General features: G+C 39.4%; 1 protein-coding gene across 4 annotated transcripts in view; it reads left to right on the forward strand.

Moving 5' to 3' along the window:
* The window catches only part of strn3 (striatin, calmodulin binding protein 3), a 207,807-nt gene that overhangs the window by 110,308 nt on the left and 74,600 nt on the right, over positions 1-22,899 (forward strand). For 2 of the 4 annotated variants that reach the window (XM_068039354.1, XM_068039355.1), the window contains exon 8: positions 4,069-4,179. The exons of the other annotated variants lie outside the window; for them this stretch is intronic. In XM_068039354.1, coding sequence (XP_067895455.1) covers positions 4,069-4,179 — 111 coding nt within the window. The remainder of the gene's footprint in view (positions 1-4,068; positions 4,180-22,899) is intronic. 4 annotated transcript variants of the gene reach the window in all.

Raw genomic sequence — 22,899 nt, forward strand, 5'->3', positions numbered from 1 at the left:
GTGTAGTATGTACATCATGCACTGCAGCAATTCGCCAAGGCTTCTTTAGTGCCTCCTTCTAAACCCGCGACTTCCACCACCTAGAACGGCATGGAGGCAGCATCAACTCCAAGTCGTGCACCTCCCTGACTTGGACATATATCATGGTCACTGGGTCAACATTCTGCAACTTCTTTAATATCGGTGTGAACACCTTCAGCACACAAACCTCACCATCTCAAGGGTAACTAGGAACGGGCACTAAATGCTGCCCTTGCCAGCGAAGCCCATATCCCAAAATTTATTTTTATAAGGATTATTTTACATTATTAATTACTAGGTTTGATATAAAATTGTATTGGTGTTGCTACATACAAGAGGAACAATAAAGCTGGCAGTTAGTGCTGCAGGCTCTTATAAAGCAGCATGTGTTAATGTCAGGTCTTGACCCATGAAGATCATTTTGCATGTCTTCCCTGTGCATTTCTGGCATTGCTCTACAACCCTGTAATATGTTTACTTTTCTTAGAAGAGTTCTCCCTGCTATTCTGTAATTAAAATTCGCCTCTTGCACTAAATTTGATGATGTAAAAATAATCAACATAATTCTAAGAACGCAATATTTGAAGCTACTTTATAAAATTGTATATTGGAATTTTCCAAAACTAAATCATTTTTGGTCAATATGCTACAACCATGTTATAAAATATGAGGAAAGCCCAGACATGCAGTTTTTTTTGCTCTTTATCGATATCACTTCTTGTCTGATTAATGCTGAACCATAGTAATTTGGTTCTGAACTTCTTCCATGATAAATATCCATCTAAAAATTTGTATGTGGCAGTGAATGATGAAAGTGTGGTGCAGCATAATATAATTTTTGTATTAATTACTAAACCAGTGGGATTTTTCAATATTTTACTTTTGATTACTTATTTAAAAAGCTCCTTCAAACGTTCAACTATTTTCAGCTAGTGATACTATAAATTACTGCGATATATTTTGACTAATTTAACTTTTCCACTTACCTGGAACTGCTGTACAGAGATGGCTATGATCAGCTTTGCAGTTGCTAAGCCCTTAATGTCTCACCCCCACCAATTCTATGGGACTGGAAATATGAGGATTAGCAACTCAAAAATCTTTTCATTTAAATTGATGGAGAGAAGACATTTTAGGACCCCAATGGATAGATCCCCTTCCCAAAAAAAATTAAATGTCCAACTTGTAATTTTCTTCATTTTTAGCATTGGTTTCCAGTATTAAATTTAGATTTTTGTAAGGTTTTTTCTTCTTTCTTATCACCATTGTTAATTTAACTATTCAAAAAAATACCTTTACAGCAGCTGAGATAGCTGGGAACACATCTGTTGAGGTAATATGCAGTTTGATTGGCAGATCTCACTACAGGGATGTATGAATATGCACAGTGGCGCAGTGGTTAGCACCGCAGCCTCAGAACTCCAGCGACCCGGGTTCAATTCCGGGTACTGCCTGTGTGGAGTTTGCAAGTTCTCCCTGTGTCTGCGTGGGTTTCCTCCGGGTGCTCTGGTTTCCTCCCACATGCCAAAGACTTGCAGGTTGATAGGTAAATTGGCCATTAGCAATTGCTCCTAGTATAGGTAGGTGGTAGGGAAATATAGGGACAGGTGGGGATGTGGTAGGAATATGGGATTAGTGTAGCATTAGTATAAATGGGTGGTTGATGGTCGGCACAGACTCGGTGGGCCGAAGGACCTGTTTCAGTGCTGTATCTCTAAACTAAACTAAATAGGACCAGGGCTAGCCCATATGACCCATTGAGCCTGCTCCGACATTCAATAAGGTCATGGCTGAACATCTACACCAACTGTACTTTCCCATCCTATCCCCATATCCCTCAATTCCATGCCGAAAATCTTTTGATCTCGGCCTTGAATATCTGCATTGACTCAGCATCCACAGACCTCTGAAGTCGAGAATTCCAAAGCTTCACAACCCTCTGAGTAAAGAGATTTCTTTTCATCTCAGTATTAAAAGGCAATTCTTTATTCTGAAACCATGACCCCAAGTTCTAGACACGACAGCCAGGGCAGACAGCCTCTCAGCATCTACTTTGTCAAGCCTTCTAAGAATTTTATATGTTTTAATAAAATCACTTCTCATTCTTCTAAGCCCAGAAAATATAGGCCCATTCTACTTGATCTCTCCTCATAGGACAGTCCTCTCATCCCAGGAATCAATCTAATAAATCTTTGTTTCACCCCGTCTAACATAAGTATTTCCTTCCTTAAAGAGGCCAAAATTGGACACAGTACTCCAGGTGTGGTCCCACCAAAGTCCTATATAATTGGCTGTAAGACGTCCTTACTTGTATACTCCAATCCCCTTGCAATAAAAGCTAACATATTATTTGCTTTCCTAATTGTTTTCTGTACCTGCATGTAATTTTCTGTGATTATTATACAAGGGCACCCAAATCCCTCTGAATGCCAACATTTACTTGTGTCTCACCTTTTAAAAAAAAAGTTCTGCTTCTCCATTCTTCCTACCAAAGTGGATAATTTCACACTACTCCATATTGTACTCCATCTGTCACCTTCTTACCCAAGTGGTCTATATCCCTTTGTAGCCTCTTTGTGTCCTCCTTACACATTACTGTCCCACCTAACTTTGACCGGTCAGCAAACTTGGTTACACTTGGTCCTCTTATCGAATTCATTGATGTGGATTGTACACAGCTGAGACCCAAGAACTGATCCTTGCAACACTTCATGAGTTACACTCTGCCATGCCTAAAATGACCCATTTATTCCTACTCTTTTCTGTTAGTTAACCAATTCTCAATCTATGTTAACATATTACCTGCAATCCCATGAGCCCTGATCTTGTGTAACAGCCTATTTTGTGGCACCTTATCGGATGCCTTTTGAAAATGGAAATATACTACATCCATTGATTTCCCCTTTATCTACCTTGCTAGTTACACTCTCAAAAAAAAACTCTAATATATTTGGAAAACACTATTTCCCTTTCATAAAACTGTGTCAATACAGGAGCCAAAAGAAGAAAAAGCTGAATGTGCTGCCTTGAGCAAGTCCAAAAAATGAGAAGAATTGAGTCCTCCAGACAATGCCTATAAGAACTCTGATCTATTCTTCTTCTCCCCTCATCTGTCCTCCATCTCCTTCCCTTCCTCTAAGCCCTTAATATTCTCTCGTTATCTGGCCTACGTTTCACAAAGAAACAATTTGTGATAGGCCCCCTTTGAGGTCATAGGGGTTATAAGACGTTAGAAAGCAAATACTGACTATTAGGGAATTCAAGAAGCACGATCAAACGGCTAAAAAAATGAACCTCTTGGCGGAAGTACAGTTCTCAGATCCATAATCGAATTTCACTTAGTTTGCCTATACTCATTAAATTGTTCACAGCTGCTGTCATACAAATCATTCAGGTTCTATAAAACATTAATCATATTTTACATTTTATGTAAATTTTGCAGTTTTATCAGAAAATCAACAGTTTCATTTCATTTTCTTTCCTACCTTTATGGACAAGCTTAGTTATAATTTAATATAGTACAGTATTGGAACTAATCTACTCCGTTATTCAAGTCATTTGGCTGTCGCAAAAATTAGGTAATTGGGCTTCTTTCTACTCTTGGAATGAAATATTGCTGTATTTTTACTTTTTTTTTAAAAAAGGCTGTCAGTTGTGTTGGCACAAGTTGACATTTGTCCCTGTAAGTTGATTTGTTAGGGTGAAGGGAGAACCCTCCTTGTAAGCTTGTTGTGTCCAATTTATTGCTTGTAAGGAAAGAGATGCTTTATAAAACTGCTGGTATTGTGCTTTGCTGTTTTGCATGCAGTGGCATGGAATTGCTATATTTATAAACTTGCATTGCCCTTTAAGAGTAGGTTTCTAATAAAATAATCATTTGTTTCAAAATGACTTGCTTTAATTTAGGATTGTATTTAAAAGATTATATGATAATTCTTCTCTAGTAACTTTTTAAAGGCTGTGATTAAACTACTAACCTTCATGAAATAGCAGCAGAGACTGCTTGCATTCCTATTTGCTGATTTTTCAATGATGTGCTGCACGTAGATAAGGATGACTTCTCCCCATCTTCGGAGGTTTGGGCTGTAGACAAGGGACTAATAAGTAAACTGAAGGAACAATACAAGAAGGAGCGGAAGGGCAAGAAGGGGGTCAAGAGTAAGTGCAGATGATTCTGAATCATGTAGTGTAACTTTCCCATTTCCTAAAAACTGCTCTATTCCCATTTTCTTTCATTGTCCAAATATCTTTCATCAGCTTTGTTTCTGTTTGTTGAATACTTTTCTTTCCCGTATGTCTAAAGGAACTAGAGATTAGGGGTGCAACGAACATTCATGAGCGGGGTTAGACTTTTTCCTATTCGCAGTATGGAAGTTGCATTGACAACATGTCTGGAAATACTGTGGTATCTGTAGTTGGATCATTCAGAAAATAATACTTCTAAATACTTCTGGCCTCTGGGCAGAAACTGTACAGTTCAAATTCAGAGTGACAGAAATTGCTGTATATTAAGCAGAACCATTGGAGAGCTGGTTCTGTTTTTAAAAATTTACATCAGTTTAATTGTGGATTCAATTCTCATTTGAATTGAAAAGGTGATATCTTGCTGTAAGTAAACTATTGAAAATAGTTTCAAAAAGTTCAAGATGATTAAGAATCTGTTCACTGAAAATTTAAACAGTTGATTGAAAGGTTGATATTACAAGTAAATAGTGAAAGTTCTGAATGTAGAAAATTGTATTATTGATTCAAGTGACAAATGTGGAATATAGACTAGCTTAGGACAAAACTGAAATGCAGCACATGGAAACTAACATTGCATGGTAATAATTTCAAAATTGCATGCATTTTATACTAACCAAGTAGAGGATCATGCACACCTATTTACTTGGTTTTGCTAATAGTTTTCTCTAGGTGTTGTATGTGTATGACTATTACTGTTTCATCAAAGGGATTAGAGTGATCAGTTTCTTAGAATTTCATCATTGATTTTAAAATGAAATGGTGTAAGAAACAAAAAAGTGCAAGGAGTGAACTATATAACATGAGGGATTGAGCCTTAAGGTTATTTTTTCCCCCGGTGTTGGATTTTGGTCGTGGAAAGAAGAGCTCCAGCATTAATTGTTGTAGTGTTGGCTGAAAATAGCTTTATAGGTTTTTTTATGTGTGCATAAAAGGGGGAGAACTTTTCATTTAAAATAAAAGTTTCATAAAACATTTTAGGGATATTAATTGAAACATTTGCAGCCATATATTTCTGTAAATACTCTAATATTGCTCATCCGTTTTCGAACAGTATATATCACTGAGATCGATGAATAATTCAGCAGAAGTTTGGTTTGTTCTTGTTTGTTGCCAGAGTTGAGTAAAAGTCCTGTTTTCTTGTTAATAAAGTCTGTATGTTATTGAATCCAGTTTCTATACTTAGAAAATAAAAGTAAAGAAACGTTATTAGTTGGTATGTGGCTCAGGGAGACCAGATTTTAAGAAGGTGAAAGTAACTTGAGAAAACAAGGAGCGTTTATATGCATATGTTTAAAAAATGCTAAATGGATTGAGATGCTTAATCATCCTATCGGAGCAGGACTGTAAGATAAGAGAATCATCAAAAACTGCCACTCTGCAATCCTTCGGCTGGGTTCTGTCAGCTTTAGTTCCAGATGGGGACACCTTCAAAATTGGTGTGTGCGTCTAGGCAAGGGATTTCATGGATCATAAAAAGGGGGTCACTGAGAGCAGAAATAAAAAGTGGTGCATTTGAGTTACTTAATGCATAAATGCAAACTTGAATGCTATTGTGATAAGGGAAGAGGAATTGAATTGCCAGGGAATAGTTTGTGAATGATGGAAAGAAACCAGATTTTCAAGGACTGTAAACGAGGATTATGGTGGCAGGCAGGGAAGTGGAGTTAAGGCCACAATTAGATTAGCCTTGATATTTTTGAAAGGTAGAGCAGGCTCGATGGCCTACTCCTGTTCCAATTTCTGATCTTATGTTCTGATGTAATCGTTTCTCAAGTAATCCTTTCCTTGTGGCAGTTTTGCCAGGCATTACCAATTGTATCAAACCATTAGAATTTACGAAGGCATCCACCGGCAAGTGCGTGTGGGCACAAAATAACATCTCCCACATCCATGATTGAGTATATTAAAAAAAAAGCTGAATATTTTAGTACTGCTTTTTTAAAATGCAGAGTGTATATCTCCCTCAGTTTTCCCAGTCTGTATCTACTGCATCCAAGAGGTAGGCAGATCTTTTCTCAACTCCCTTTTTTCAATTAATGCTGTAGAAAGTATATCAGAGTGGACAGCAATGGTTTCTTTCTGATTTTCATCATTTATCAGATTTTCTGGCCTCAGCTCGAGGCTTTGCCTTGGTACTGCAACCATAGTTAACAATTCATCAGCAAGCTGTCAAGTTTGTGCCCTGCTGTTTTGTGGCTTAACACATTGGTGTTTGAACATGGTTCCATTTCTGTTATGTATCTTCAGTAGATTTGAGCTTTTCCCTAAGTGAAAAGCTTGTACATTTTTATTTTGGCCTAGAACTATTTCTAAAAAAAATTAGATGGATTAATAAATGTGATTCCAGTCAATTTATATTTTATGATTCCTGTCAAACATCTCAGGACTGCAAATTGAGACTTCATTAAAAATATTTGAGTTTGCGAAGGATATCCAGATCTTAATCATAACAGTATTTATAGTACTTCATCATAGTAGAAGCAGTTATGATACTTAAATTACAAAGGACAGCCAATTTATATAACTGTTCTCCTTGGCACACATTGCAAATATATTATGCATGGTAAAATAATGATTCTGGCTTCTACGATGTTTTAGTAAGATGGAGCTTATATTTCTTGTTAATGAACATGTGAAATATGTATGTCAACTACTCATTTTACATTTGACATGGTAGAAGAGAAACTACATAATTATTAGAATTTTCAACGGAGGGTGATGCAAGAAATATCTAATAGGCAAGAGGCAATGAAAAAGAATGCACATTGCATACATAAAACTTTTCTATTGAATTGATTTCAGTTTCGCAGTAAGCAGTGATCAGTTGCTGGAAGCAAATCTGTGTCAGTGCTTGTATGACATACACTCAGAATAGACCTGTGCCAACATAATATTCTAGGTTTTAAAGATCTGGCTTCACTCTTTGTGTCCATTTATTGTCTGAGATTTGTTAATGCAGATGCATTCTTCATTTTTTAAAAAAGTGATTTGTGGAAATTTTTATGTTGTGGTCATCTCCACGAAAAACTGGGATGAGATTGCCCAAAATAATATTGCTCAGGTGACTTTTCTGGGGAGAGGACTTTAATCCTAGCAGTCTGAACCAGATTTGGTGGGGATTTGAAGAAAAATTATTTAACTCAGAGGGTTGTTGGAATCTGGAACGCAGTACCTGAAGAGGTGGTAGAGGCAGGAACCATCACAACATTTAAGAAGGGTTTAGGTGAGCACTTGAAACACCATAACATACAAGGCTACGGACCAAGTGCTGGAAAATGGGATTAGAATAGTTAGGTACTTGATGGCTGGCACAGACACGATGGGCCGAAGGGCCTGTTTCTGTGCTGTATAGCTTTATGACTCTATGTTTCCAATGAAAAAAGTCAAAATAATCCACTGTTGCACTCAGTTCCTTAAATGTATGAAATAGAAAGGGGGAAAAATCACAAATACTGGAAATCTGAAAGGTCCTGAAATATTAACCTGTCTTTCTCTAAATATTTTGTGCATTTCCAGCATTTCTAATTTCATTTTTCTTTAATCTGGTATGCAGCATATTTATATCTGACAATGCTACTTCAAAGCATGAGTGCAAATATGTTTTGAGAATGCAAATATTCAGTACTTGCTGAGTAAAACTTTGTCCCCCCCCCCCTTGAAATAAAATCCTTATGCTTATACTTCCCAAAATGGTTGCTGAAACTTACAAGGTATAGGTAAGTAAAATCTAAAAAGAGATGAATATGCATTATGATATGGTGGCACAGTCGAGTACAGTACAAAGATTACCTGATTTAATTCAATGGCAATAATTAAGTATTACTGAGTTAAAGCTATTTGGTTTTCAATTTTACCAACCCAGAAAACGGCTCATCTGTAAGTAGAAGTTTGTAGCCTGTCTCCCAAGCTAGAGACCTATTACCACACCTAGCTCCCTGAATGAACTAGCCACTACTGGGATTAAATCACTACAATATTCTAGAAATTACTTATTACTAATCTAGTTGAGAGGCAAGGAAATAAATCTTATTTGAATCACTGCCAAATACATGCTTAAAGTATCCTTGACTATGTTGGCAATGGTTTCTATATTTTTAGCTCTAATTATTAGACTAACGTGAGCAATGTTTACATGTATCAGTGCGCAACTTGTGTTTTCCATAACTTGGAGATTGAGATTTAATGGTTTGAGTTTATAGTTTACAGATGCTTCAGGTACAGGCTAGGTACATTCCAACAAGGGCAAAAGGTGGGGGGGACCAAAAACAGGGCGACTTGTATGTCGAGGGAGATGGAGATTATGATGAAACAATCAAAGAGGTTGTATGATGCATGTCAGGTGAATTCTTCAAGTGAGTACCAGGCCAAATACCCAATAAGCTGAGAGAAGAGGTGAAGAGGAAAATAAGTCTGGCAAAGAGATAATATTGGAATAGAATGGGTTTCAAAATTGAAAGGAATCCAAAAATCATCTCCAGGCATATAAATAGTAATCGGGTAGTAAGAGGTGGAGTGGGGCTTATTAGGGACAAAGAGGGTGATATATGCGTGGAGGCACAGGGCAAGGCTAGAATAGTTAATGAGGAGTTTAGGTGTTTACGAAGGAAGAGGAATCTGACAAAATATCGGTAGAAGCAGAGAGAGTAGAGGCAATTGATAGGGTAAAAATTGAGAGGGAGGAGGTACTAGAAAGACTGGCTGTGCTTAAGGTAGATAAGTCACCTGGTCCAGATGGCTTGCATTCCAGGTTGCTAAAGGAATTGGGGATGGGGATAGTGGAAGGGCTTGCCATAATTTTCCAAGAAATTAGAGAGGATTGGAGAGTGGCAAATCTGACATCCTTATTCAAGAAAGGGTGTAAGGACAGTTCTATCAACTACAGGTCAGTTAGTTTAACATTAGTGGTGGCTTAGGTCTTAGAAACAATAATCAGAGAAAAAATCAACAGGCACTTGGAGAGTTTTGAGTGAAATAAGGACGGCCAGCAAATATTGGTAAAAGGCAGATCATGCTTGACTAATCTAATTGAATTTTTTGATGAAGCAACAGAGAAGGTTGATGAAGAGAATGCAGTGGATGTTGTCCATATTGATTTTACAAAAGCTTTTGATAAAGTACCACATAAAAGGCTGGTTAACAAAATTGAGGCTCATGGAATAGGAGGGTCGCTGTCAGCTTGGATAAAACGTTGGCTTAACGACAGAAAACAGCAAGTCATGTTCTTTCAGTACCATTCTCAACTCCTCAGATACTGAAGCATTCCGAGTCCATATGCAGTAAGATCTGGACAACATTCAGGCTTGGGCTTATGTGGCAAATTATATTAGCGCCACACAAGTGCCAGGCAATGACAATCTCCAACGGTGCCCCCTTGGCATTCAACGACATTTCCATTGTTGATTCTCCCACTGTCAACATCCTGGGGGGTTACCATTGACCGGAAACTGAACTGGAGCAGCCACATAAGTACTGTGGCTACAAGAGCAGGTCAGAGGCTGGGAATTCTGCGGCGATTAACTCACCTCCTGACTCCCCAAAACCTGTCTACCATCTATAAGGCACAAGTCAGGAGTGTAATGGATTACTCTCCACTTGCCTGGATGAGTGCAGCTCCAACAACACTCAAGAAGCTCGACAAAGCAGCCTGCTTGATTGGCACCCCATCCATCACTTTAAACATTCTCTCCCTTCACCACCGATGTACAGTGGCAGCAGTGTGTACCATATACAAGATGCACTGCAGCAACTCACCAAGGTTCCTTTGACAGCACCTTCCAAACCCGCGACCTCTTCTGCCTAGACGGACAAGGACAGCAGACGCATGGGAAGACCACCATCTGCAAGTTCCCCTCCAAGTCACACACCACACTGAATTGGAAATATATCACCGTTCCTTCACTGTCACTGGATCAAAATCCTGGAATACTCTCCCTAACAGCACTGAGTGTACCTGCACCACGTGGATTGCAGCAGTTCAAGAAGGTAGCTCACCACCATGTTCTCAAGGGCAGTTAGGGATGGGCAACAAATGCTGGCCTTGCCAGCGATGCCCACATCCCATGAAACAAATAATAATAAAAATTCAGAACATACTGTAAGTTGGTCAAGTTTTCAGATGATCCTAAGCTAGGAGGCCCATTGGAGTTTGATAATGCAGCTAGGGAATTATAGAAGAGCCTTGACAATATTTGCAAATGGACAAAAATATGACCAATGCATTGCAGAGGACAACAAGGCAGATCCATATTGTCAGAGGATTGAGTTATGAGGAGAGGTTGAAGAAACTCAAAATGGGCGATGGTAGACAGTGGTGTTCCCCAAGGGTCAGTGTTAGGACCACTGTTTATTTTGCTATATATAAATGACTTGGCTTTTGGAATGCAGAGGAGAATCTCGGCAAACTGAGGATGATGTGAACTGTCTGCAACAGGACATAGATAGGCTAGCAGAATAGGCAGAGAAGTGCCAGATGGAATTTAATACTGACAATTTTGAGGTGATGCATTTAGGCAGAAGGGATTGGGTGAGGCAATATAGACTTAATGGCACAGTTCTAAAGAGTGTGCAAGAACAGAGGGATCATGTGCATCGATCTTTGAAGGTGGCAGGACATTTTGAGAGTGTGGTTAGCAAAGTATTTAGGATCTTGGACTTCATAAGTAGAGGCATAGAGTACAAAAGCAGGAAGTTATGCTGAACCTATATAAAGCTCTGGTTCGGCCCCAAGTAGAGCATTGGGTTCTGGTAACCAGACTTCAGGAAGGATGTGAGGGTCTTTGAGAGGGTGCAGAGGAGATTTGCCAGCACGGTTCCAGGGATGGGGGGTTTTTAGTTACAAGGTTAGGTTGGAAAAGCTGGGGTTGTTTTCCTTGGAGCAAAGGCAATTAAAAGGAGTGAGAACAGAAAGTGCTAGAAATATTCAGCAGGTCTGCCTGTGGAGAGAGAAACAAAATTAATGTTTCAGGTTTGCAACCCTTCATCAGAACTGGCAAAAGTTAGAAATGTAACAGTCTTTGAGCAAGTGAGAGTGGGGAGGGTAATGTAGAACAAGAAGGAAGGACTGTGATAGGACAGAGGGGGATGAGGTTAAATGACAGATGTCATGGAACAGAATGCAAATGGAGTTCTAAATAGTTGTAGTAAAAGACAAAGCACAAGTCCAGAGAGAGTGCTAATGGCAGAATAATGAACGGTCTGTACGAAAGCAAAAACATGAAGAATGAGTTTAAGACTAGCATATGGTTTAAAAATAATAAAATTTTAAAATTATATTAAATTTTATATATATATATATATATATATATATATATATATAAAATAAACAATAAATAAACAAAAAGTAACAATGGGGCACATGGTCTGAAATTATCGAACTCAATATTGAGTCCAGAAGGATATAGAGTGCCGAAGCGGAAAATGAGGTGCTGTTCCTTGAGCTTGTATGGATGTTCACAGGAGTATTGCAGCAGGCCAAGGACAGAATTTGTAGAAATTGCTATAAAAAAATTGTAGTTGGGCATGGGAACAAGGTTCATTTTAAGGTGCCTTAATTTTAATTGCGCTGATAAGGGATGGGATCAGTAAAGGCCTGCTTGGGTATAAAATTGAAACCCGACCTGACCACATCCAACCCGACCCAGGCCTGAATCCTTTAATTTTTTTTTCGCGCCCAACCCGACTATTGTAATAAAGTTAATATCAAACAGGTTATTGTGCTCTACGCTCTACCTTGTCCAAATGGTAATGTTTACTTGTGATCCTGTTTATCCATTCTGGCAGCAGGCTATTCCTGCAGATGGAGTCGTGGGGAATCATGGGTGAGCCTGATGCCGTCACCAGGAACCAGCGCCACCCCTCCCCTCCCCTCTCCCCCCCCCCCCCCCCCCTCACTTTCACACATGAGCATTTTCTGGCCGAGTTCATTGGATAGTGATCAGGAGTAAAAACCTTGTGATTTTCTTACCCCCCTTCCTTTTTTTAGTCAACACAGTTTTTGGAGGGTTGTAGGGCTATAGAGATTTGGAGTGGTGGAGGGTGGCTATGCAAGTCCATGAAGATTTGAACATGAGCAACACAGAGGCCAATTATCATTTTCTGACTGCTATTTCTAAGCTCAGTAAATTCAATACAGAGAGATTGGATTGGAAACTAAATTTCAGTGAAAGGAAAGATTGATTGATAGGAAAAATGGCAGATCAGATAGCAGGCTTTCCTCGTGCTGTTTGATTGTTGGTGTACAGTACTGCAGGTTCCCGGTGCTGTCTGATTATCAGTCTACAGTACTGCAGATTTGCAGTACTGTTTGATTGAAGACTTCTGGTTGATCAGCATGCACATAATGGCCAGCACCTCGAATAGCCTACAAAGCCAAAAAAAAGGATATGTTAATGTTGACTATGTGTGTTGAACAATTTCTAGCATTGACATTTATTACAATTTTACATAAAAGTTAGTATCACTTTGAAAAAAAAAATTCTTACCTTAGATTGTTTGATGTCGTGGTTGAATCTCAACCCTCCAAAGCTTTCAGAGTGTCCATCTATCCTTTGAGATCTTTGTAAGATTTTTGTGGCGCTGCTAGATAAACAAGCGCTGCTTATTAGTTGCTTTTACGCACTGGACTGTCTTGTTCCTCTGTAAGATTATAGTTCAGTCATAGAAGAGATAAAGCAACCCAGAAGCCCTGATTTGAAGTATTAAAATGCAAAACGAATAATGTAACCGTGATCAGATACAGTTATGTATTTATTGAACATCTTTCTTCCGACTGCTTGAGTACATAAAATTAAAGATCCAACCTCCAGGAGCCGAACTAAATTTTTGTAGATAACTTTCAATACACACAGTATTTCTCTTTTCTGTTAGAAGTATCAGCCTGTCTCTTACAAGACTTTCAAATGACGTCTTGACTCCCTCATGATTTTTAAGCAGTCTTCTCATGAGATTATCCATTTTCTCTCTACAGAGAAAGACTTGCTGTTCTCTAGCACCTTTCACAACCTCAGGATGTCCCAAACCACTTTCCACCCAGTGAAGGTCTTTGTGAATTGCAGTCACTGTTGTAAAGTAGGAAACGCAGCAACCATTGCCCACAGCAAGCTCCCACAAACAGCACTGTGATAATAACCAGATAAAACAAAAACAAGTTGTGTCAAACCATAGACTAAAAAGAAAACAAATAGCCTACTCCAACGAAGCACCCACTAGACAGTTAGGTGAACATTTGATTTCGTAGTTTCAGTTACAGGCAGAGCAAGTAAGTAGTCTCAGTTACAGACATAGCAAAAGAAAAAGAAAAGAACAAAAGGTGTTATAAATTGTCATATAAAAAAAGAATAGAGTCAACAGTGGAAGGCTTAAGGGCAGTCCTCCACTGGTCGATTGCCCTTCCAGCTATGCTGAAGTTCCTCTCGCTGCTGCTGCTTGCTGGAATGCAAAGTATACTTCTTGCCAGCCTGGCCAATTTAGGGTATGCAACACTGTTCTTTCCACCAGCCCAACAGATCACACTTGTTTGCCACCGCCAACGCAGCAGGCCTCTATGCTGTGTACTGCTGCACTTCATCATTTGTGTCCACTTCTTCATGAATATTCTCGCATTCAGTAAATTCGGTCAGTGCTTTTTTGGCAGCTGTAAGGGGTTCATCGTCAACCACTTTTGTTTCCTTCACAGGGTCGTCTGCTTTGAAGTTGTTGATATGTCTGCACACTTCAGAACAAACGTCTTTCCTATCATGGCTGGACAGCATTCGCAGCTGATTAAATTTAGGCCGGAGAAATGTTGCTATCTTGTGCACGTCATTTACTTCAACTTTCTTCAGAAGCCACTCTCTGTGCCGTTGCCTGACAACTGCTTGTATTGGAGTATCTGAAGAAAGTGGCATGCAGAATCATTTAAGTGTCTCAAAGCACGGAATTACCAGGTTCAATGTAGGATACTCATCTCCTCTAGTTCCCTCTGAGCTTCATTAAAATGGTCGGAGGAAATCAACCAAAAACTGCAAGACATCGGGGGCGATGTTTTCCAGCCTGTAGCTTTCCCCACGCTGTTCCAGTTTCTCGTGCAGCTCATGATAAATATCCTGAATTGAATTCAGTGGCAGATACCCAGTACTGTACCTCATTTCTCCCATTGAATTTAAAGTTTTAGACAACTGTGCAGCAAGACCAGACTGTTTAACATATGTCACCAAGGCTTTGGCATGATGTATAGTTTCTACAACATCCGGAGCTTCGGAAGCTAATTCCTTTGGATCAAGTAAATGTCGAAGGACCATGTTATATATGTGGTCCTGACAATCCAGACGTTGTTATAGTCTAAGAGCAAGCACTATGTTAGCGCCTTGATCTGTCACCCAGACTATTTAAATTTGCTGGGTCGAATCCAAAAATATTCACTAACAGCTTTAAAAACTCTTGCCTGATGTTTTCACTAGTTTTGGCATTCTCTAGTGGGAACATTGCTGTTGTTGAAACTTGGGCATTAAGTTTAAAATCTACTGTGATGTAATGACAAGTTATCGACACAGAATGGATTTTTACAGTAGTCGTCCGTCCACATGTCAGTTGTCATTCCCACATTCACATCCTTCAGTATGTCAGTAATCTGAGAAATTATTTGTTTTCTCTTTTCTTTGGCCACATCTCGACACCTTGAAACTGTACTTGGATTTGGTAGCATACTTGATGCTGATACTGTAGCACCCACGTTGATAAGCTCTTGTGCTAGCTCAACAAAACCTTCACCAGAGACAGTTTGGAAAGATTGAATATCCTTGCAACAGAGACTCATGAGACTGATTTCTTGTGAGCAGGTATGTATTTTTCGTTCGTCGGTACGACTGACTTGGCCCTGCTGCGGGTCGTGTACAACCTTTCAGTGTGCCGTTGCAAAGAAGAATTTCCCGTCTTTTTGCTGTCATATTTTAGTAGAAGTTTGTAAGATTTGCATTGTACAAATCCAGTTGAACTTTTACTATTGCGGAAAACAACAGCGTTGAAAAGCTTCCAAACGGAAGATTTACCTTTTCTGGCTTTCCACTGCTAAACATTCTCCAGTAGACAGCATTCATTTCACATCCATACTTAGTGTACTGTAGTGTAGAATCACGTTTGGATGCATGGAAGCTACAGCATGAGCGCGATGACCTCATAGAGATGCTCACTCGCTCACTGCAGAGTGCGAAGTCCGGACTGCACGTTTCCTGCCTTGACCTTAATGTTGAATTCAAGATTACAGGGGCAGCACTGTCCAGCCCGACCCCATCCAAGTCCGAATGCTGGACTTGGAAGAGAGACCCGACCCGAACCTGACACGTAGTCAGATCTAGTCGGGTTCAGGTTGGCCAATAAACAACTCCTACCAATGTTTGCTGCCCCTTGCTGTTTCTTAGCTCCACCCAAACAGATTCCACATTTTGTTCTTCCGATCTGAGATCCTCCCTTACTAATGTACTGACCCCTAAAGCCTGGCGACTCGACCCGAACCCGACTGCAGGTTGGGTTGCCAGGCTTTAGGGATCAGTAAATTAGTAAGGGTGGACCTTGGATCGGAAGAATAAAATGTGGAATCTGTTTGGGTGGAGCTAAGAAACAACAAGGGGCAGCAAACATTGGTAGAGTTGTTTATAGGCCACCAAACAGTTGTGGTAGTGTAGAGCATGGTATTAATCAGGAGATTAGCGAAGCATGTGGCATGAGTAATCATGGATGACTTCAATCTGCATACACACTGGGTGAACCAAATGAGCACTAATACTGTGGAGGACAAGTTTCTGGAATGCATTAGGGCTGGTTTTCTAGAGCAGTATGTTTTAGAAACCAACTCGAGAACAGACAATTTTAGATCTAATTATGTAATGAGAATCTTGTTGCAAAAGAACCTTTAGGCATGGGAGTGATCATAATATGATGGAATTTTACATTATGTTTGAAAGTGAGGTAGTTCAATGTGAAGCCAGGGTGTTAAATTTGAACAAAGGAAATTATGAAGGTATGAGGAGCAAATTGGCTGAGGTGGATTGGGAAAATACATTGAAAGGTATGACAGTACATAGGCAATGGATTGTCTTTGAAGAAATATTACATAGTTTACAGCAACTATACATTCCTTCAAGGCACAAAAACCCCAAAAGTAAAGGCAGTCAACCGTGGATAACAAAGGAAGTTAACGATTGTATAAAATTAAAAGAAAAGGCCTATAAAGTTGCCAGAAATAGTAGCAAACCTGAGGATTTGGAAGATTACAGCAAAGGCGGATGAAGAAACTGATAGAGAGAATGGAATATGAATGTAAGCTAGCAAAAAATATAAAAGTGGACTGTAAAAGCTGCTACAGTTACATAAAAAGGAAACATTTGGCTAAGAGAAATGTGGGTCCATTACAGGCAGAGTCAGGAGATTTATAATGGGGAACAGAGAAATGGCAGAGAAGCTAAATGATTACTTTGTGTCTGTCTTCACTGAGGAAGATACAAGATATCTCCCAGAATTAGAGATCCAAGGGATTAGGGGGAATGAGGAATTGAAGGAAATTAGTATTAGTAAGAAGGTTGTGTTGGAGAAATTAATGGGGCTGAAGGTTGATAAGTCCCCACGACCTGATATTCTACATCCCAGAGTGTTGAAAGGGGTAGCTATGGAGATAGTGGATGCATTGGTGATCATCTTCCAAAATTCTACAGATTCTGGAGTGGTTCCTGAAAATTGGAAGGTTGCAAATGACACCCCACTATTTAAGAAGGGAGGGAGAGAAAAAACGGAATTACAGACCTGTTAGCCTTACATCAGTTGTTGGGAAGATGCTAGAATCTATTCTACAGGATGTGATAAATGAACAATTGGATAATAATCTGATTGGGCATAGTCACCATGGATTTATGAATGGGAAATCATGTTTGACAAACCTGTTGGAGTTTTTTGAGGATGTTACTAACAGAATTGATGAAAGGGAGTCAGTGGACGTGGTATACTTGAATTTTCAGAAGGCTTATGATAAAGTCCCGCTCAGGAGGTTGGTTAGCAAAATTAAAGCACATGGGATAGGAGGTAATATACTGGCATGGATTAAGGATTGGTTAACAGACAGAAAGCAGAGAGTAAGAATAAACGGGTCATTCTCGCGTTGGCAGGCTGTGACTAGTGGATCATCAGTGCTTGGGCCCCAGCCGTTCAAAGTATATATCAGTGATTTGGATGTGGGTACCAAATGTAGTATTTCCAAGTTCACGAATTACACAAAACTAGGTGGGAATGTGTGTTCTGAGGAAGATGCAAAGCGGCTTCAGGGGGATTTGGGCAGACTTAGTGAGTGGGCAAGAACGTGGCAGATGGAATATAATGTGGAAAAATGTGAGATTATCCACTTTGGTAGGAGGATTAGATGTGCAGAGTATTTCTTAAATGGTAAGAGATTAGAAAGTGTAGATGCACAAAGGGACCTGGGCGCCTCATCAGTAAGTCACTGAAAGCTAACATGCAGGTGCAGCAAGCAATTAGGAAGGCTAATGGTATGTTCACCTTTATCGCAAGGGGATTTGAGTACAGGAGTAGTGAAGTCTTGCTTCAATTGTATAGAACCTTGGTTAGACCGCACCTGGAGTACTGTGTGCAGTTTTGCTCCCTTTACCTTAGAAAGGATATTATTACCATAGAGGAAGTGCAACGAAGGTTCACCAGACTTGTTCCTGGGATGTCAGGACTGTCCTATGAAGAGAGATTGGGGAAACTGTGCCTGACTTCTCTAGAGTTTCGAAGAATGAGAAGTGATCTCATTGAAACTTACAAAATACTTAGAGATAGACAGGGTGGATGCAGCTAAGATGCTCCCGCTGGTTGGGGAGTCTAGAACCAAGGGACACGATTTCAAAATGAGGGGGAAACTACTTAGGACAGAGATGAGGAGAAATTTCTTTACTCAGAGGGTTGTGAATTTTTGGAATTCTCTACCCCAGAGGGCTGTGGAAGCTCAGTCATTGAGTATGTTTAAAGCAGAGATTGACAGATTTCTAAATACCATTGACAAAGGGATATGGGGATAGTGTGGGCAAAAGTCATTGGAGTGGATGATCAGCCATGATCGTATTGAATGGCGGATCAGGCCTGATGGGCTGAATGGCCTACTCCGGCTCCTATGTTCCTAATTCTTCACCTTGTTCCCATGCCCACATTTCTGTTCTTGGCCTGCTGCTGTGTTCCATTCAACAACAACTCAAGCTCGAGGATCAGCACCTCATTTTCTGATTAGGCACTCTACATCTTTCTGGACTCAATTTTGAGTTCAATCATTTCAGACCATGAGCTCCATTATTCTTTGTGTTTTTTTTATGTTATTTTTAATTTTTTTTAACCATGTACTAGTCTTAAACATATTTTTCATGTTTTTGCTTTTGTACAGACTGTTCATTATTCTGCCATTAGCGTACTCTCTGGACTCATGCTTTGTCTTTCACTCCAACTATTTAGAACTCCATTTGCATTCTGTTCCATGACATCTGTCATTTAACCTCTTCCTCCCTCCGTCCTATCACAGTCCTTCCTTCTTGTTCTACTTCCACCCCAGCCACCCACCCCCCCCCTCGCCCCAAACCCCGCCTCACTTGCTCAAAGACTGTTACATTTCTAACTTTTGCCAGTTCTGGTGAAGTGTTGCAAACCTGAAACGTTAACTCTGTTTCTCTCTCCACAGATGCTGCCAGACCTGCTGAGTATTTCCAGCACTTTCTGTTCTCACTTCAGAATTCCAGCATCCACTGTATTTTGCTTGTATGAGATTAAAGGGAGATTTGTTAAAGGTGTACATGATTATGACAGGCTTAGATAAGTTAGACAGGAAACAACTGTTCCCATTAACTGATGGTAGAAGGATTAGGGGACATAGATTGATGGCTTTGGGCAAGAGATGTGAGGGGAATGTGAGGAAGAACTTTTCTCGCAGTGAGTGGTAATGACGTGGCACCCACTGCCCACGAGGCAGAGGCAGTCAGTGATTTCAAATTTGGATGGGTACTTGAGGAAAATAAATTTACAGGGCTATGGGGATCATGCGGGGAAGTTGGACTGACTGAGTTGCTCCACGGAGAGTTGGCATGGACTTGACTGACCGAATGACCACCACCTATGCCGTAAATGACTCTACTTTGGAAATTACAATTTTGACTGTCAGTTCTGACAGAACAATTCTGAACTTGATTCAGATGTACTGGTCTGTTGGTGCGACGTAGAGGTCTCTGGTTGAGATTAATTATATTGCTTCTGTTGCACTAGTGCAAATTTATTTTGGTAAGGAACTGTTGTGCATTAGACATTAATTACACTTCTTTTGAAGTAGCATGAGATTTGTGTTTGGACATAACACTGGACAATTCCCAGTGAATTTTAAGTAGCATGTATTGAAAATTACAGGGTTATTAATCTTTTGTCTTGGAAATATTAATATTTTTTACTTATTTGAAAAACCCAAATATAATGCATTTAAAATCATTTAGAGGCAAGTGACAGAGCATCAGACACTTCAGTTTTGTAAAATCCAGGACATTTCAATAACAATTATAGACAGGTGAAATTTTTTTGGGCCAATGAGGCTGAGACAGCTACATTTGCATCATCATCCCTGTTAATCTTCCATTAAAGCTAGCTATGGGTGAGATTGTGTCTGACAACACACACCAACACCCCAATAGAAGATGTAGGCTTTGGCATAAATAGCCCTCTTCAGGGCGTATGGTTTTTGAGAGGTGGTCTATAATGATGATTATTGGACCAGTGCCTACTTTTTAAAAATGCAACTGTCATTTAATACACCTGTATGTCACAGACCAGTAATGTTCCAATAAAAATACACCTTGAACTTTGGATGAATCTGTTGCATTGGAAGTAATGTATATGTATAATTTTTATGCTATTTCGACACTTATGTATATCAACTACTGAATTAGGAGCAGTTACGTTGAAGAACAGTATCTACCAAGGGATAGCTAAGGCTGTTTAATCTCACCATGTTTTAGCCTTAGACTATATGTGGGCATTCGGTGTTGGAGCACTGTGATTTAATTTACTGGCTGATAGAAAATAAATAGGCTTCAAGGGTTTTTTAAATTTTCCTCCGGATGAACTATAATGTGCTGAGTCCATTAAATAATTTCACGGCTCCTGTATATGTGTGACAAATGGATTCTGTCACAAATGTTAGGCTGTCAAATTTTCGATACTGAGTCAAAGACTCAGTAAACATTAAAGCTGTTTAATTGAATGGCATCTTATTCATTTAATATCAGGCTCTCATGTTGGAATTTGATATATATTTCAGTAACAGTTAGATTTTTCTTCCTTTTTCAAATCTGCTTTTCTGTTAACGATGCTGACTCTTGCTCAGTTGTTTCACTGGCACCTGAAACCATCATATACCTTATTCAAGTAACTATTACTCTTGTGTGGGCCTAGGTAGTGAGTGTCAGCAGGGTACTTTTTGAGGGACAGAGGATGCATCACAGCTGACCCTGAATTTGCCCACCCTTGACGTGCACATATGTACTTTCCATGAGTAGTCACAGAATAATCATCAAGAGGTAAAAGACCAGCCATTTTTCCACCTTTCTCCTTAGCCACCAGTTCAGTAGCCCAGGACACTGACGCCAATTGTAACATCCTAACTGCAGCCCAGCTGAGATCACTTGACTTGGGCAAGACCATTGGTTGAACGTGGTAATTTCCTAACCTTTCTGGCTGCATACTGAACAAGGTAGTACATTTACTCACTGAGCCATTGAGGGAGGTGTAGTAACAATTATTTGTATTTTGACATGTGCTACTTTTGTGAAATGTTTTGTTGTGTATGTACTTTTGCCCACCTCTGCGCATTATTTAAATGGCAGGGCAAAACAGTACAGACTGCAAATCTCTGATTGACGCTATCATTGGGCGATAGAAAGGTGGATAAATTACTTTTATATGCTACTCGCTTAGAGGGAGATTTTGCTTCCTGTGTTACACAGATCAACAGTTCTTCCTTTGTCAGTTGCAAATGATATTGTTATGCAACCTCTTAAGCAATTCATTAGGAAGCAAGCACTCCATCATGTATTACAGAGAACCCTACTGTCATAGGTGATTGCAACTTTGCACACATGGGAATAGATGTCCATTTTTCCAAGTGAAGACAAGAAGTTGCAGAAAACTTGGAAGAGTGTATAGCTGTGTCCATCTGAGAGTTCACATGCTTTTGAGAGGAGTTGTCTGTAATGAATAAATGATGCAGACTAAATATGCCTTCCATGCCTTAAATGAGCAACTGTGAGGTTCTACAAGATGAGACAAATGCTGCTGTATAAACTGGATGATTAAACTTAATTCATCTTTTTTTGCCTTGTCTGGAATGTCTCTCCTCTTAAACCGTGTATATGGGCATTTGTTTCATGACCCTTTGGGCAATATCTTGCTCTTTGTCAGTTGCCACCTTGTTTCACTCCCGAGATGAGGCTAGAAGCGGAACTCATGCTGAACGTTGAAGTACTATTGCTTGCCATGCACATATACACATTTATTTACACTGTTATCATTGGACTTTCCGCTGGCCATTTCTAAATAAGAAAATCCTTGGCACTTAAATCCATTCCTCTGTTTTGGTGAATGAACTCCTTCAGTCTATGTTTGGGTCTCGCTCCTCAGTTTCATATTCCTTAACAGACTGTGCTTTCTTGGAGTGTGAGGACTCCATTTGGATATGTCACATGGCCCCAAGAGCGATTTGAATCAAGGGAACTTCCACAGCCGTTATCTGCAAGGCCCTTTGGTGCACAAATTCCTCTGGCCTGTGAAGATTCCTGTGGTGGAAACTAATTCTGTGAATGGACATTAAGACTTTACACCCAAACTCTGTACCATTAGGTGGTGTGATACATACCTGACAACATAGAAGACACTCCACAGAGGATTGTAATTACTGTGGTGAGTAATTGCTATCTGAGAAATTTAAATTAGCATTATTAGTTCCTCATTTTTTTTTAAAAAGTATCTGAAGCTTGTATTTTACTTTGATGAAATGTCTTGGTGGGATAGGGGAGGTACAATTAATGAAAGAGAAAAGCAATGAATAAGATTTGCCTCGTGTTTTTGCTCCCATTATTTGTGTCCCAAAGTGTTTTGCTTTTAATTGAAATGCGGAGCAATTGAAGTGAGAACACGAGAGGAAGATGATCATTAAAAATATAGCCTTTTGCCAAATCTTTTGATAAAAGTATTTGAAGTGCGTTTGTTGCACCCCTAGTGTAAACATCTAAACCTTTTATCTTTGTTTTGTTCTCCATCCATGTTACTGAAATGAACTGTTCCTAAATTCTTTTTTCTCTCCATGCCTTATCAGTGAAATCCTCTATCCAAATAATTGAAGTTGGAAGATATTGACTTTTGTTTTTCAGTTTTGTTAACTATTTAAAGTGTATGTAGTTGGTTACCATAATCTGATCAGATTACAACACCTTAATGGTTAAATCATTTAAATGATAAGAGTATGAATGCATGAGAAGATCGATTCATGTATAAAGTATTAATCAGGGTGGCTTGGTTGTAAGTAGAATTATAATGAATATATTATTTGACTGCTAGAGCAAATAGAAGCTGTAGTTGTTGAACCTATTT

Source organism: Heterodontus francisci, chromosome 9 (assembly GCF_036365525.1).
Source record: "Heterodontus francisci isolate sHetFra1 chromosome 9, sHetFra1.hap1, whole genome shotgun sequence".
NCBI classification, from domain to species: domain Eukaryota; kingdom Metazoa; phylum Chordata; class Chondrichthyes; order Heterodontiformes; family Heterodontidae; genus Heterodontus; species Heterodontus francisci.